Raw genomic sequence first — 14,361 nt, 5'->3', positions numbered from 1 at the left:
AAGCTCGTCCGTACTTAAGGGATGAGCAGGAACTTGCAGGAGGCGAATTCCGAGCGTCTATATACTCGTATGTACCTCACCTCGTACATGGATGCTCATGGGGCAGTTCTCCGTTGTTACTGTCCCACCCCCTTTTCCAAAGTCTCACAAGCCTATTAGGTACTCGTAGGTACTCGAGTAGCCGTGTCCCGAATGAAACACCGGGGCAACTATTCGTAAACTGCACGTGGGGAATGGCGCCCTCGTGGCCCTCGGTCGTGGGGCTCCAATTCGGCTAAATCACTTGCTTGCTGCCAAAAAGCTCTCTTATCAGCCACTGACAAGCCATTTCTGAGGGGCAACTATCGGCTACGAGTCAAGCTAACTGCTGGTAGCTACTGTTCCTACCTAGGTACCTAGGTAGGGCCTTATAGCGTACTACGTACCTTGGGACTGTACCTAACTATCTACTAGGGAGGCACACCTAGCTACCTAGGTAACCACTAGCCACTGCGCAGTCGTACTCCTCGAGCACCTGCCGACATCCTCTCTCTCGCACACACTTTACTTCCCTCATCAGGTTTTCGTCATCAGACCGCGATCTGCGTTTCCCTCCCTCTTGTCGGGGGATTGCCTTTCCCATTCTCTTGTTGAGTTCTTTCTGCGCAATCATTCTCATTCTTCCTTTGGTGCCCTCCTCTCGCCATCGATCGTTGAGAATCTCAGGCTCGCCATCATCAAAGCCTCCCTCAATCTCGACCGACGGCCGACTACACGCTCCTGACCATGCATTTCACTTCCCTCCTCCTCCTGCCTCTGCTGGTCGCAGCAGACCAGGTTCCCCTGAAAGAAAAGGCCGCGGGCTGGTTCGACAAGGCCAAATCATATATCCCCAGCGCCGCGCCTTCGGTTTCAGTGCCTGTGCCTCCCAACCCGGTCGAAGCGGGCGCGGCCACAGTCGCTGGGTACAAGGTCGAGAAGATCAACATCCGCAATTGGCAGCGCAAACTCGCTCCGAAGCCGGACACCGAGGAGGAATGGATGATTTACCTGACGGGCGGCAATAAGACGTGCTTTGGCAAGTGTGGCCCTGTGGATGCCGTGTGGAATGTATGTCGAGTGCACGAAACCCCCTCCAAGAAGCTTGTTGCGATTGTCATGAAATTAATTTTGTCCTGACCCTATGTCTAGGAATCGGTCCCCTTACTAGCCGCATTGCCCCAGCCCGCGGGTTCGCCTCCATTGAAACTCGGCATGGTCGACTGTGAAAAGGATGAGGTCGTGTGCACGGCGTGGGCGTCGGGGGTGCCCGTCATCTACCACTTCCTGCTGCCCAAGCAGTCCGAGCAAGAGGCAAAGACACCGCTGTACATCATCCCGCTCAACGTCACGACCACCACCGTCTCGGACATCACCAGCCTGCCGCGCGCCTCCAAGTCGCGGTACCTGGAATACGACGAGTACACGGGCCTGATGCACCCCTTCGACGGGCTCCTGGCCAAGACCGGCTTGCTCCAGCCATTTGGCTACTTCATGTGGGCCCTGGGCACGATGCCGTCGTGGCTGATGATGCTGGGCATCAGTTTCATCTCCCGCCAGATCATGAGTCGGAGGATGGCCGGCGGCAGAGGCATCCCTGCTGCCGCCGATGCCCAGCAGCCTGCCGCTCCCAGGGCGGCGCCCGCCGCACCCGCGTCGCAGCCCAAGGCTGGCGGCGGTGGCAGTGCGCGGAAGAGGAAGTGAAAGACGGGGAAAAGGGTATAAGAGGTGATTAATGGGCGTGGTGGAAGGAAACCTGAATGAGACGAGAAGGAGATGTTGATTTTCTGGTCGGAGACGTCCTATATTGAGTTGGGGACATCATCGACATCATATCATCGACCCCCCAGCAGCTAAAAAAGTGCCATTTATTTGCCCGTGTTGTTTGTCATCAACAGCTCTCTTGTTTCCAGCAGGATCTTGCTATTCCGCTCGTTGCTGGGTGTAGAATATCCATCGTCTACCATCCGATACGGTAAGAGCTCTCATTGAAGCTGCGCTAAGATACTCGATTTCACTCACCCTCCCTTCAGGTCTGGATGAAGTGGGCAATCCACTTTCAACCTCACCCTCACTCCTTCTGGCCCCCTTTTCTTTCTCCTTGTTTGTTCGCTCACCAGCCCATCGTGCAACCACCCTATGGTTCCGTGCTGGCTCCACTCTTCGCAGGCCCCTCTCGGCCTTGGTTCACATCACTCTCGCTTTCGCCTCCGTGCCGCAACTCGACGCCCAACTCCTTCTTGATTAGGTCGCTCAGATTGCTCCCGTCGCGCAGGTAGATCCACTTGCCGCCGCTCTGGCCGTCGTCGCCCAAGTCGACGGTCGAGTCGGCCTTTTCGTGCTGCGAGTCACCCGGGACGACCCAGTCGTAACGTTTGGGGCCGGAGACGGGCGAGGACAGCCAGATCTGTTTGTTGGGCGGTTGTTTGTTGATTACATACGTGCCGTGTTTGGGGTGGGTGATTGTGAGGACGCCGGCCTAGAAGAGTAGGAAATGGAGAGGGGGTGTTAGTTATATAGCTCGCAAAGTGTGTGGAGTAGAGTGAATGGCGTAAGTCGAGTGTGGATTTCAGGTATGAAAAATCCAGGTGATGAGAGTCCACACGATGCAGGATGGAATGGATAGGTAACGTACCGAGAATTCCGCCTCTATACCTTCCGAATTACTCTCCGCGAGCTCTTCCATGGCCAACACCAGCGTGTTCAGATATTGGTCGGCGATCTCGTGGTACTCGGAATCCGAGATCTGCGCTGCTCCCGTCGGCGTGCTGCCAGGGCCATGCGATGGTTCCGTGTTGGGCGGGTTTGGGTCGTCGCTGTGAGGTTGCAGACCCTTGGGTTTGGGGAAGGTGGTGGAGAAAGGAGCGCGGCGAGAGATTGAGGAGAGAGAAGAGGTAGTAGTAGTAGTAGTCGAAGTGGGAATGGTAATGGCCAGACGCTGCTGTGTAGGTGACGAGGGACATGGTCGGCGAAGAAGGAGGCCGCTTGTTGGTCGCGTGGAGCGGAGGAGGAGATGTCGGCTTGCTGCTGCTGCTCTCATGATGGGCAACTGATCTTCAAAAAGTCGGGGTCTTGGAGCAAGGAGTGTCCGTGGACGGAGAAAAGTTTCCCGTGCACTCACGCCTTCGCGACAGGATGGAGAGAAGCGTGGAGTCAGGTCAAGTGTCCGTAGCAAAGGTGTGCCATTGAGTACCTGGGAGAATTGGGAAGTCAAAAGGTCTACAAGCAGCGAACGACGAATGACGACACGTTCAATCGGTTCGGCAAACCTGCAGCTCGGAGCTTTATGATTGGTGGAATGTCTAGACTGGCACTTGACAGAGAATTCCTGTATGAGTCTATCCCAAACACCTCGAAACGCACCAAGATAACTGACATGAATAGCTATCCGAACAATTGTCAACAGAATGTCTGAGGATCCTCTGGTGATGGCCTGAACAAAGCAAGGCAAACAGGCTTTCTCCATTTCCCAGGGTGTGACCTGTCCAGTGTCGCAACTGACAGGGCCACGCTCGCGACAATCCAAATCCATTGAAGATCTTCAAAGTTCCCCTTCCTTACAAGTCCTAAACTTCATCTGCTCAAGGCGCTGTAGCCCACCAGACGACTACTTCCCTCGCTCGCTTAGCTCTGAAGCCACAATTTCACAATCCTCCTCCCCATGCTCGAAGTTGACCACCAGATGTAGTGTCAATCGTCCAGAATCTGGATACCCCTTTCATTCAGCCCCCTCATTTTTGTCCTGTGTAGTTTTATCTCTTTGGCGCGCTCAGCTAAGCTGCAGCAATGCTCGACACAGACTTGACACATCGGCGCCGCCGGGTACAGGGCGCGTGGAGAGAAGGCGATCTTCTGGGGGAGGTCTGCAAATCAATTCGACGCATTGCAGCGGCTCGTAGCGAAGTAACAGCTGACTTCTTTTCTTCGTGGCTGACAAGAGCAGCCATCTGCCCTGAACCATTTAGATGGTTGGAAACCGCGACGGCATCTTGGTGCGGTCGACTGTAGAAGTGGTGGACCTGACATTGCATAGATGTCTTCCCATCTCTCACTAAGACCTCTTATTTGCTCACATCCTGCGCTCTTGACTCGACATAGAAGCCTGGATCCGGCACACGTTCCTGGTGTATCTCTTGTTTTGTCAGAGGTTCATCGACTTCCGAAACCGCAACCAGCTCTTTCACTTTCATTATTTGGCCAGCAACCGAAGGCGTGACCGGATGGAATACGGTCGCCATCCGTTTGCGCAGGCCGAGTGCCTTGAGTACATTGCCTGATTTCGCAGGGAGCCCGATGGCAGATCTAATCAAGGTGATGCGGAAGTAGGACATCGTGGATGGATAATGCTGCGCGTGGAGCTGAGACCCGGAGGGTGCAGGGTCGAGCAAAGCAGTCCACGTACAGGGGAAGTCGTAGGTGAGAGGAAGGTGTATAAGGAAGGCTGTTCCTAGAGCCGGGTGGAGGGAGGTTAAGCTGTGTCGATGGATTGAGTTGAGCTCTCAGACTTGATCTGTATAATAATACTAGGTAAGATTCAAGAGATGCACGAAAACGGGCTCCGAGTCGATCAGGGATCCAGGCTTGTCTTGGCACAAATAGTTGCTCGGGCCTCACTGTCCAGACGAGTCCCTGTTCTTGGCGCTGTCTGCAGGTCTGACAGTAAAGCTCGCCTTTAGGGGGTTTTTTGGGGTTTGCTTTGGTGTCTCTCCGGCTCTTAGGAGGCCGTTGGGGTTCCCTTGATACGAGGCTCTCAATAGAGCTATCGAACATTGCTAATTATGTGTTGGGAAATTGCTTGATCTCGCATGGACTTCGCATGGACCTCGCCAGTGGCTCACCGAACCAAAACGCACCTAGTGATCTACGCCCAATGTGATCAGCTCCCTCCACTATCTTTTCCCAAACGGCGCCGCCCTGGAAAGGTTCCAACGGCTCTTTCCTGATTAAGCTCCCCTATGGAGTGACGAAAGAAGGGGAGTGTTCGTGAGCTGGTAAGTCTCAGATCTGGACAATAATAAAGGCCAATCCACATCTCGTGATGGAATGCTCTTGGTCGATGCCATGTTGAGTTTTACTGTCTCTCCTCTACTGTAGCACACTCCTTTGGTCTTATTACGCTCCTTTTCAAAAGTCCTCGCAGAAGCAGCCTTTCTTTTATTCTGTTGCACAAATGCGAGCTACTTCCTGGTGATTTTGGTCACCTGTATTCTCCTCTCGCACGTCGGGCATGTGTTAGGTTCGCTACTGCCGTGGCGGCCGGGATCAGGCAACGAGCCTGAGTCCAAACAATCCCCAGCTCCCGTTTCAACCACTGCAGTCCTGAGTCCTCCCGGGGGAGTTGGAACAGAGTGGGGCGATTGGGAGGAGCCTTCCCAGAAGAGCAGCACATGGACTTCTTATTCTTCCAGTATATTCACCACCAGAGTCAGCACCACAAGCTCGCGGGTTGGCACTTCCAGTACGACATCGTCGCAAGTCACATCCCCGATCACAACGTCTACAGCCAGCTCAACCACTACGTCAAGCTCTATTACAACCACTTCGACGACAAGTGCGACCACCAGCAGTACCACAACCACAACCACGACAAGTCCTAGCACAACTACAACAACAACAACAACAACAACCAGTCCTACCACCACAACAACAACCAGTCCTACCACCACAACAACAACCAGTCCTACCACCACAACAACAACCACCACCACCACCACTACGACGACAAGTACAACGACAACTTCCGCACCTACTCCGTCGGGCTGCAACCCAGGAGGCGCACAGCCGACGTTCAAACTCGAAGCTGGCAGCGACTTTTCAGAATTCAATGGCCTTTATGGAGCCGTAGCGCCTATGACCACAGACAACATCGACTATATCTTCTTCGACGTCGGCGAAGATGCCGGGACCCTGTTCACGTTCAACGACGCTTGCAACCTGGTCGATGTCTTCAGTGCTGAGATCGCCAGTGTCGTCATCGCCGATGTCAGCCCTCCGTCAGGTATTCAACTCTTGAATCCGGTGCCTGCGGGTAATTTGGCTGCGACTTGCGGCACCCTTAATGATGAGCTTGTGTGTACTGCTGGAGTTGACACAACGTTCTGTCTCTGCCTTGTTGACGACGTTGTCGCCCATCTTGGGACGGCCGCTACATGTGCGGGTTGCAACACCCTGACCTTCACCGTGGTGGTCGTTTGAGAGCTGGTTCGACAAAAGTCATAGTGGGACCGAGGAGACGGGCTCTGTTCTTGATCTGGAACTCGAGTTATAGCGGTGAAGCAGCCTCAGATTGTGATGATGGTAATGGTAAGGACCAATTGTATTTTTGGAAGCTTGAAAGAAGGAAGCGGGTATTTTCGTAGTTAGCTGTAATAGGTTTATTATTCTTGTTCTTGGCGATATAGTCGCGCCGTGATTGAACTCCGACGCGTTCTCCTACGAACTCTCGAGCTGGCCGGCTGTCACCCTCAAACGGATCCTGCAAGTCAGAACGACACCACAGAATCTCCCGACTGTAACGGTCGAGATCAAGAACGAGAGTCGGTCAGGGTCTTACAATTTGGATGTTTTGCGACCCCAACTTCAAGTCTCGACGCAAAAGGCCTCTCCGAGGACCACCGAAAGAAGCAGCCAGTTGAGACAAATGTCCCATCTTGATCTGGTGACGAAGATCGCAGAGGCACATCAACGGTCAGAAGAGGGATTTCGTGTTTTCTGGCGGAGGCGCGTTCGACGATATGAAAAACCCCCGGTCTGCACGAACAAGGAAGGGGGGGCGATTAACTGATAGAACTGACGTTAGTGACTGGCGGTGGCAGGATTGATGGGAAGATAAAGATAGGACAGGAGGTGCAGCTAAGGCCCTTGTAAATTTTATATCCAATCCCCCTTCTACATGATGTGGTATGAGTCCTGATTGCAGCCAATCAGATTTTTACCAGAGTTTCCGTATCAGGAATTTCGGGGCATTGGATACGATGATTGGTTCGGTCCTATATCCAAGTGTCCACAGGTATTGAACAAAATGCCAGCTTGGAGTTCTGACCCATGGGTCCAAAATGCCACGTGGAGCCGTGTTTGATATGGTCGGTAAGAGTGGCTAAGATGGCAGAGGGTTCCTGTCGTTTGATCTGGGCATTGCCAAGTGGGGTCGTCGGTCAGGAATTCGTCTTCGGCTTACGCAGGCCCATCGTCGCTATTGGGAATGCCCTGTTCCTGTCTCTCTAGAAACGGGCGCCTCTGTGCCTCCCTCTGTGATGGAAAAGGTGTTGGTGTGGGTGTCGTCTGGGGGTCTCCCTTTTCTGGGCTGTGTCTCAGATCCCCAGTCTTGTCCTGACACTGTTGATTGGTGACCTCGTCACCCGAAAGGGCGCGTTCCGTTGTGCAAATTTTGTCCGCGCACGTATAGATGTGGTTTTTACAAGAGCGCCTGTCGCAGAGGAGCAGGGGGCCTTACACGTTCTTTCAACGCTGTGCTCTCCTCTCCGGCATCCACGTCCCGCCTTCCATCTAAAGCCGGCTATCAAGCACCAAAGACGCATGTACTTTATTCTCATGTGCCTTCATAGGAGATTTGAGAGTCGTCTCCCTAAATTGCCGTATGTAGTCGACAGAGCCACGGCTCCAGCAGGGTGGCCCTGTTCCTTACGCAGCGCCCCAATCTTTCTAGGATATACTTCATGCCAACAATTGGAGTTTGACAGTGCTCTAGGAACGCAGGTATTGTTGAACGCCGTACTGCGATACGACCAGGGTCTCAAAGCGCGCGCGGAGTCTGGCTCCAGATGAACGGAGGTTTATTGACATCGAGAATAGATTTGATCTTGATCGCGGCGGTTCAGAAAGCCATTGAGAACTGTGTGCGCAGCTCACCTCGTGCTCTCAAGCTGTTACGTGTGTCGACCTTGGATTCTTGTGAAGCGGACTTGACAGCCGTGCTTAGGACAATAGGAAAGACAGAATTGAAGTAAGAGGATGTAGCTACGTTTGGAAGCGAAGATGGAGGGCGGCAGACACTCAGTGATTAAGGGCAGAAAAAGGCAGAGAAACGAGAAGTGTAGTCCAGCCGATGGCTGGTTTTGACCATCATCGATCAATTTTTTAGGGGAGATTCGGGACGCCTACGGGCGCCTAAAAGTATGCCCGCGCGAGGCAGCTAGCCGCCACCTATTAGCACCTAAAGGTAGTGCCAAGTAGAGGTGTCGCTAGGGGCTTCGTTTACCTCCCCTGCTGGGTGATTCTTTTTCGCAGCACCAGCAGCCTGCCTCCGACATTTGTCGACGATCTCAATCCCACCACCTCTGAGCGCTCGACCTCGATCCTGTTGACAGTTCGCTGCAAGCGCTCGACCTCGGCGCTGAACCCCGCACTCTCCCATATATCGTCGAGGACGGTTGCGACGATGAGTCCCCCCGGTTTCACGACGCGAACAAACTCCTCGAGCACCTGGGGACCCACGTGTCCGCGCGTCAAGGTGCCCACGCAGAGCACCGCATCAAAGGACTCGTCTGACTTCGCGATCGGACGCGACAGGTCGGCCTGCTCCAGCGCGCCGTAGACGCCAGTCTTGCCTGCGACCTCGAGCATGCCCGGGCTGATGTCCAGGCCCGTAACGTGTCGGGGGGCCGCGCCCAGTATTCTCGCGAGCTCGACGCCCACCAGCCCTGTTCCGCAGCCGGCGTCCAGGATCTCCAGTGTCCCGAGACGGCCGTCGAGCGCACCGATTAAGGCCTGCGCGGCGAGCTTCGGGGCGGCGTACTCCTCGGCCTCGAGATCCTTGTCGTATTCCAATGCCCACTCGTTGTAGAGGTCTCGCGCTTCAGCGGTGCTGGAGAGTGCGTATGCCCGTTTGAGGAATGGGTTGTCACCCACCGGATGAGTAGTGGTAGAATCTGCCATGAATGAATGATTGTATGTTGGTGTATGTATAACGAGTGATGACTATCTTCCAGGTAGGTATGCAGTAGATAAATGAGAATACATTTTGCCGATTAAGAAGGAAAGCCTTGATTGGAGAACCTAAAAACCCCACAAAATTGTCCCGTTCCCCTTTCCGCCCTCTCATTTTCCAAGGAGAATGTCACTTCCTGTTCCTCCTTTGCTCAAGCCTAGGACTGGCTCAGCGGACCAACATTGTAGACTATGATGCCGAACCAATCTCCTGCAACCGCACCAATTCAGCATACCGGCCCCTCTTACGCATCAGCTCTGGGTGACTGCCACGCTCAACCACGCTTCCTCGCTCAAGGACGTAGATGACGTCCGCGTGCTGGATCGTGCTGAGGCGGTGGGCGACAGCGATCGTCGTGCGACCCGTTGCGGCGCGGTCGAGAGCTGCTTGTACAGCGGCCTCAGAAGTCGAGTCCAGCGCCGAGGTGGATTCGTCCAGGAGCCTTGAGGGCATCAGTCATGAGTTAGCCTGGCGTTGGAATATCAAGAAAGCGCCTTCGCGGGATAAAGAAGAGGGAGCTCCTGACGTACAGGATTCTAGGGTTGCGCAGGAGGGCTTTTGCAATAGCAATACGCTGCCGCTGGCCGCCGGAAAGCAGACTGCCCTTAGGGCCGACCGAGGTGTTGAATCCGTCGGGCAAGGAGATCTGGATTTTCGTGGTGTCAATTATCGGGTTACTCATCCTGGCAAAATTAGTTTGTGAGCTGAACTTACGATGTAGTCGTAAATATTGGCGTCCTTGCACGCCTGGATAAGGTCCTCCTCTGGGGCGTCCTCCTTGTCAGCGAGGATATTATCCCTGACGGTGCCCATGTGCAATGTCGTCTCCTGACTCACCAGCGCCAGCTGGCCCCGATAAGCCTGGATCTGGTACGTCGAAATCTCGTTCCCGTCCACATAGATCCCTCCGGACGCGACATCGTAGAACCTCTCAAGTAAGGATATGATAGTGCTCTTGCCGCTGCCACTTCCGCCCACCAGCGCAATGAACTGCCCTGGCTCGGCTGTGATGCTGATGTTCTTGAGGACCAGTCGACTTGGGCGCGTTGGGTAGAAGAAAGACACGTCGCGAAGTTCAATGTGGCCCTTGAGCCCATGTGGGATAGCCTTGCCTGTAACTGACCACGAGTCAATAGTCGGTGTTCGACCGAGGAGAGTCTTTACCCGAGCGGCTGCCGCCCTTGCGTTGCTCATGTCCCCGGCATACGAGAAGATAGCTCCAGCGGCCTGAGATCCCCAGATGACGGCCACAAAGCACACGAAGAATTGTTTCACCGTGTACTCGCCTTTCATGATCAAGCTTCCTCCATACCAAAAGGCGAGGCCGCTGGCAAACAACATGAGGGATTGCGAGGTAGCATAAAGCATGGAAGACAGAAGCAATGACCGAAAGTCCTGCTTCGTCTGCTGCCTCAACATCGCGCTGTACCGAGAGCAGACATTTTCTTCCATCCTCAGTGAAGCTACCGTACGGATGGTGGATGCAGCCTCACAGGCGAACCCCGCTGCTTCGGTCTGGCGTCGAGTTCGCTTCTCCAGGTCAGCCATCACCCACGTCCGGAGAAAGCCACAAGCGAGAAGGAGCGGCATTGTCGAGGTGCACACAAGGGCCAGTTTCCAGCCAAACGAACAGGACACGGCGATGGCTCCAATAATCGACACCACAAAGTTCAGCAGGGCCGCCAGCGTTGCTCCGCTCATGCCGGCTATCATTGTGGCTTCCGTGGAAAGTATGGATGCCAGAGCTCCGGAAGTGTTTTCCTTCATGTCAAAGAAGGCCATGTCTTGACGGAGAATTGCACGGAAGGTCAAGTCTCTGGTACGCCAGACCAACCGAGACGATGCCCAAGCAAAAGTCATGCCTTGGACCATGTACAGGACCAGAATGACCAGTCCCAGCATGAGAAGCATCCCACACCAGAAGTCAATGTCGTGAGCACCAGTGCTCTCACTGGGATTTACCAGGGAGACAATTGAATTCCCGTAGAAGATAGCGAGTATGGGGTACCCGGCTCCCGTGCCCATCGAGACAAGAAATCCAAGTACCATCCATGAGTGCTCATCTTGGTTAAGCGACCATATGAACTGGATGAGCGCCCAGAGACTGTAATGTCTCTGGTTACTAAGCTTTGGAGAAGTGTCGTGCGTCGATGCGTTAGTCAACATTGAGTTCGACTCTTCAACCTTCTCAAGACCGCCAACACCACTGCCATGCAATTCGACGCCATCGGACGGCCGACTATATTCGATTTGCTGGACCGCGACCATTGAGTGATAGACTCCCTTACTGCGCATAAGCTCTTCATGAGTACCTTGCTCGACAAGCTTTCCTGCGCTGAGGACGATTATATTGTCGGCTTGTCGGACGGTCGAAAGTCGATGTGCAATTACTAGAGTAGTTCGGTTCTTTGATGCGGCGTCGAGCGCAGCTCTCACAAGAGTCTCAGCGTGCAGGTCTAGTGAGGCAGTGGCTTCATCGAGAAGAAGAATCTTGGGATTCGACACAACAGCCCGTGCTATTGCAATTCGTTGTCTCTGACCACCGGAAAGGAGCATTCCACGTTCCCCAACACGAGCCTGGAACCCACGGGGCAAGTTTGAGATGAACTCATACGCATTTGCTGTTCTCGCAGCCTCTTCAATCAAGCCGGAAACCTTTTCCTTGGGTGCCTATTCACGATCAAATCCAACCCGGTCAGCGACTTCGAAGATCACAAAGCTGCAGCAAGACTTACATCCTCAAGCTCGGTCCCCAACAGTCCGAAACGGATGTTATCGTACACCGTGGTGTTGAAGAGAACAGGCTCTTGACCAACCATGGCAATCTGTGTCCGAAGCCAATGCAGATTCAGCTCCTGTAGGGGCAAATTATCGAGACTCAGCTCCCCGCCAACGGGTTGATAGAACCGCTCTATCAGGCTCACCAGACTGGACTTGCCGGATCCCGATTTGCCCACGACAGCAGTGGTTTTGCCGGCCGGAATGACAAAATTCAAATCATCGAGGACGACATTATCTGGGCGTGACGGGTAAACGTGTCGCACGTCTTTGAAGACGATCTCGCCTTCCACGGTTGAGGGTTTCTTGCCAGCCCTGGACATCGGATCCAGAAGCGACTTCCGGTCGATGACTTGAAATATCTTCTGGCCAGCAGCGGTCGCTGCGGCAAAGGCACCGAAATGCGGAGCCACATGTCCGATAGACACTCCAGCCAGCATGGAAGAGAAAATGACGGTGATGATCTTCGAAACCGAAATGCTGCCATCCTGTAGCAAACGCGATCCTTCCCAAAAGGCGAGGCCGTACTGCAAGGTCATGATGGCCATCATCGCGGCGATCATAGAAGCCAAAAACGCTTTGCTCTTGAAGTCAAAACGTCTGACGTTATCCAAATGCATGCTGAATCTCTGGGCCAGCCAATTCTGTGCACAAAAGGCAGTGGTGCTTCGAATGGAAGTAAAGGCTTCTTCGGCGACGGTGGCCCCGACAGCATAAGCATCGTTTGCCTGCAGCTGATGCTGTTTTATTCCCTTGCCGGCACCGCCCATAACGAGAATGATCAGGATGGTCACGGATAGCATGACAAGCGTCAACTTCCAAGACCTGACGAAGCCGACCGCAAGGGCTGCGAAGAAAGTTGTCACTCCAGCTGCGGTGAGGCCCAGTTTCTGGGATATGCCGTCCTGATATATTTTCCTCAGCATTCTCTTCACAGCTGGGAGGCATGATGAGAGTAATCACCTGGATCATGGTCATATCGCCGGTAATGCGGCTGGTCACTTCTCCAGCCCCGACACTGTCGAAGAAGGCAATGTTTTGTCGCATTATGGCTTTCAGATACGCTTCCCGCGTTCTCTGTGTAATTGCTTCTCCAGCATAGGAGAAGCCTTGGATCGTGATGAAGACGGAAACCAAGGATCCGATGCCTAGCATATAGGAATGTCACTAAGGATGCCTGCATTCAGATTACTAGACCACGTACCCAGGTAAACGAAATACAGAGCAAGTCTGCTAAGCTCATGATGGAAGTCCGATGTTGCTGTTGATCCAGCTGAGAAGCCCGCGAACTGCCCAGCCAAAGACCCCAACACAAGCTATTGTCTTGTCAGCCTCTGTCGCGATCAGCCAGCGACAGCTGAAACGGAGCTGCTCAGTCTCCTTACCGTCATGAGCGGTTGGACAGCCCCTGAAACAACGGCGCAGCAAGCGGACAGGACCAGAATAGAGATCTCCTCTCTGGATGCATATCGAAACAGCGTCCTGTAAGTGACCTTGACGTTGGGCATCTCCAGCTGAGAAGTAAGAATGCTATCCTGCATGTTGTCGTCTTGAATGTCGATGCCATGCCCGGACTTTTCGGTCATAGCCATGCCTTTGAGCATCAGGCTCAAATAAGGAGGATAGCAGCTTTGGTAATGGCCTCTGGAGGTCGAAGTACCAGCCCTCAAGAACTATGTGAGGATCGAAGGGCACGAGGATTAGTTAACTCAGGAAGCGCAGAAATCCACCCAATTTATGCCATCTTGAGCGGCCATTGCTGCACAGGGGGTCGCTTGACAAGCAACTCGTTGTCCCCAGCACGTCTCACAAGGGATGTGGTGGAGGCAATAGTCCGCTGTCGCAAGCGCAGGCATCGTTCATACTCGTAAAGTGAAGCAAATTTCTCCTGGGCCCTTCGGCAGTGTGAGAATGGATAGTTGTGGTGAACGGGCGATGCAGTTCGTTTTACCTCGTACTAGGCGAAGATTGAGAGGGCAGACATCTTTAGCTGTGGCTCCGTCGATCCACATCCGCTTCTCGCTTGAACACTGTCCAATCCAATCACTCGCAAGGATACTCGTATATACGCGAGGGCGCTTTGGCCATCGTTATTGCAGCTCGCTGACAGGGATCCGCCTCGTATTCCAGCCCATCGGATTCGTCCGAGAACGAACACATGCCCTGGATCGCCAGAGTCCAGGCAACCAGGATTCTTATTCCGACTTCAACCATCGGACTTGTTTGACTTGAAGGATTTGCTTACCACTTTCTGTGCTTTAGTTTTCCTCACTCAACTTGCCATCTGGCGAGGTTGACCGGCTCCTCTCCTTCCAGTGGAGCATGATCGAGTTGCGCATGATGGCGTCGTCGCCGGCAATCCCCCATTTTCTCAACTCGACCCCAGGCCGAGCTGTGCCTGCAGAAGCAGCCGAGACCGGTCGAATGCGCAAGCGGCGCAGTCATCCGAAATCGCGACTGGGCTGCACCGCCTGCAGGAGACGCAGGGTAAAGGTCGGTGCTGCAGCCTGAAGAGGTCCTGGGCAATGTGTAAGCTGACGGGATCTCGTCTGTCAACAGTGCGATGAAGGGCATCCGCGATGCAGCAATTGCCAAAGGAGGGAGGAAAATTGCAGCCT

The 14,361-nt window shown here is 53.9% G+C and overlaps 6 protein-coding genes across 6 annotated transcripts; 2 read left to right on the top strand and 4 right to left on the bottom strand.

The window, feature by feature from the left end:
* Positions 1 to 765: 765 nt before the first annotated feature.
* Positions 766 to 1,722, top strand: Z520_05152 (uncharacterized protein; the record flags this gene model as incomplete). The annotated part of the gene is made up of 2 exons (XM_016775656.1): positions 766 to 1,089; positions 1,171 to 1,722. The coding sequence occupies 2 exons, from the start codon at positions 766 to 768 to the stop codon at positions 1,720 to 1,722; spliced, it is 876 nt and encodes a 291-aa protein (XP_016633699.1).
* A 433-nt stretch (positions 1,723 to 2,155) lies between these two features.
* Positions 2,156 to 3,058, bottom strand: Z520_05151 (uncharacterized protein; the record flags this gene model as incomplete). The annotated part of the gene is made up of 2 exons (XM_016775655.1): positions 2,156 to 2,497; positions 2,654 to 3,058. The coding sequence occupies 2 exons, from the start codon at positions 3,056 to 3,058 to the stop codon at positions 2,156 to 2,158; spliced, it is 747 nt and encodes a 248-aa protein (XP_016633698.1).
* A 1,021-nt stretch (positions 3,059 to 4,079) lies between these two features.
* Positions 4,080 to 4,349, bottom strand: Z520_05150 (uncharacterized protein; the record flags this gene model as incomplete). Its single annotated transcript, XM_016775654.1, has 1 exon — positions 4,080 to 4,349. One exon carries the CDS (start codon positions 4,347 to 4,349, stop codon positions 4,080 to 4,082), a length of 270 nt encoding a protein of 89 aa, XP_016633697.1.
* Positions 4,350 to 5,405: 1,056 nt separating this feature from the next.
* On the top strand, positions 5,406 to 6,213 carry Z520_05149 (uncharacterized protein; the record flags this gene model as incomplete). The annotated part of the gene is made up of 2 exons (XM_016775653.1): positions 5,406 to 5,584; positions 5,649 to 6,213. The coding sequence occupies 2 exons, from the start codon at positions 5,406 to 5,408 to the stop codon at positions 6,211 to 6,213; spliced, it is 744 nt and encodes a 247-aa protein (XP_016633696.1).
* A 2,019-nt stretch (positions 6,214 to 8,232) lies between these two features.
* On the bottom strand, positions 8,233 to 8,913 carry Z520_05148 (uncharacterized protein; the record flags this gene model as incomplete). The annotated part of the gene is made up of 1 exon (XM_016775652.1): positions 8,233 to 8,913. One exon carries the CDS (start codon positions 8,911 to 8,913, stop codon positions 8,233 to 8,235), a length of 681 nt encoding a protein of 226 aa, XP_016633695.1.
* A 241-nt stretch (positions 8,914 to 9,154) lies between these two features.
* Positions 9,155 to 13,335, bottom strand: Z520_05147 (uncharacterized protein; the record flags this gene model as incomplete). The annotated part of the gene is made up of 7 exons (XM_016775651.1): positions 9,155 to 9,407; positions 9,496 to 9,611; positions 9,680 to 11,635; positions 11,701 to 12,648; positions 12,707 to 12,891; positions 12,948 to 13,059; positions 13,129 to 13,335. The coding sequence occupies 7 exons, from the start codon at positions 13,333 to 13,335 to the stop codon at positions 9,155 to 9,157; spliced, it is 3,777 nt and encodes a 1,258-aa protein (XP_016633694.1).
* Positions 13,336 to 14,361: the final 1,026 nt, after the last annotated feature.

This window comes from Fonsecaea multimorphosa (assembly GCF_000836435.1).
Source record: "Fonsecaea multimorphosa CBS 102226 unplaced genomic scaffold supercont1.8, whole genome shotgun sequence".
In the NCBI taxonomy this organism is placed as follows: domain Eukaryota; kingdom Fungi; phylum Ascomycota; class Eurotiomycetes; order Chaetothyriales; family Herpotrichiellaceae; genus Fonsecaea; species Fonsecaea multimorphosa.
Note: the sequence above shows the minus strand (reverse complement) of the source record. Positions and strands in the feature narration are given on the sequence as shown.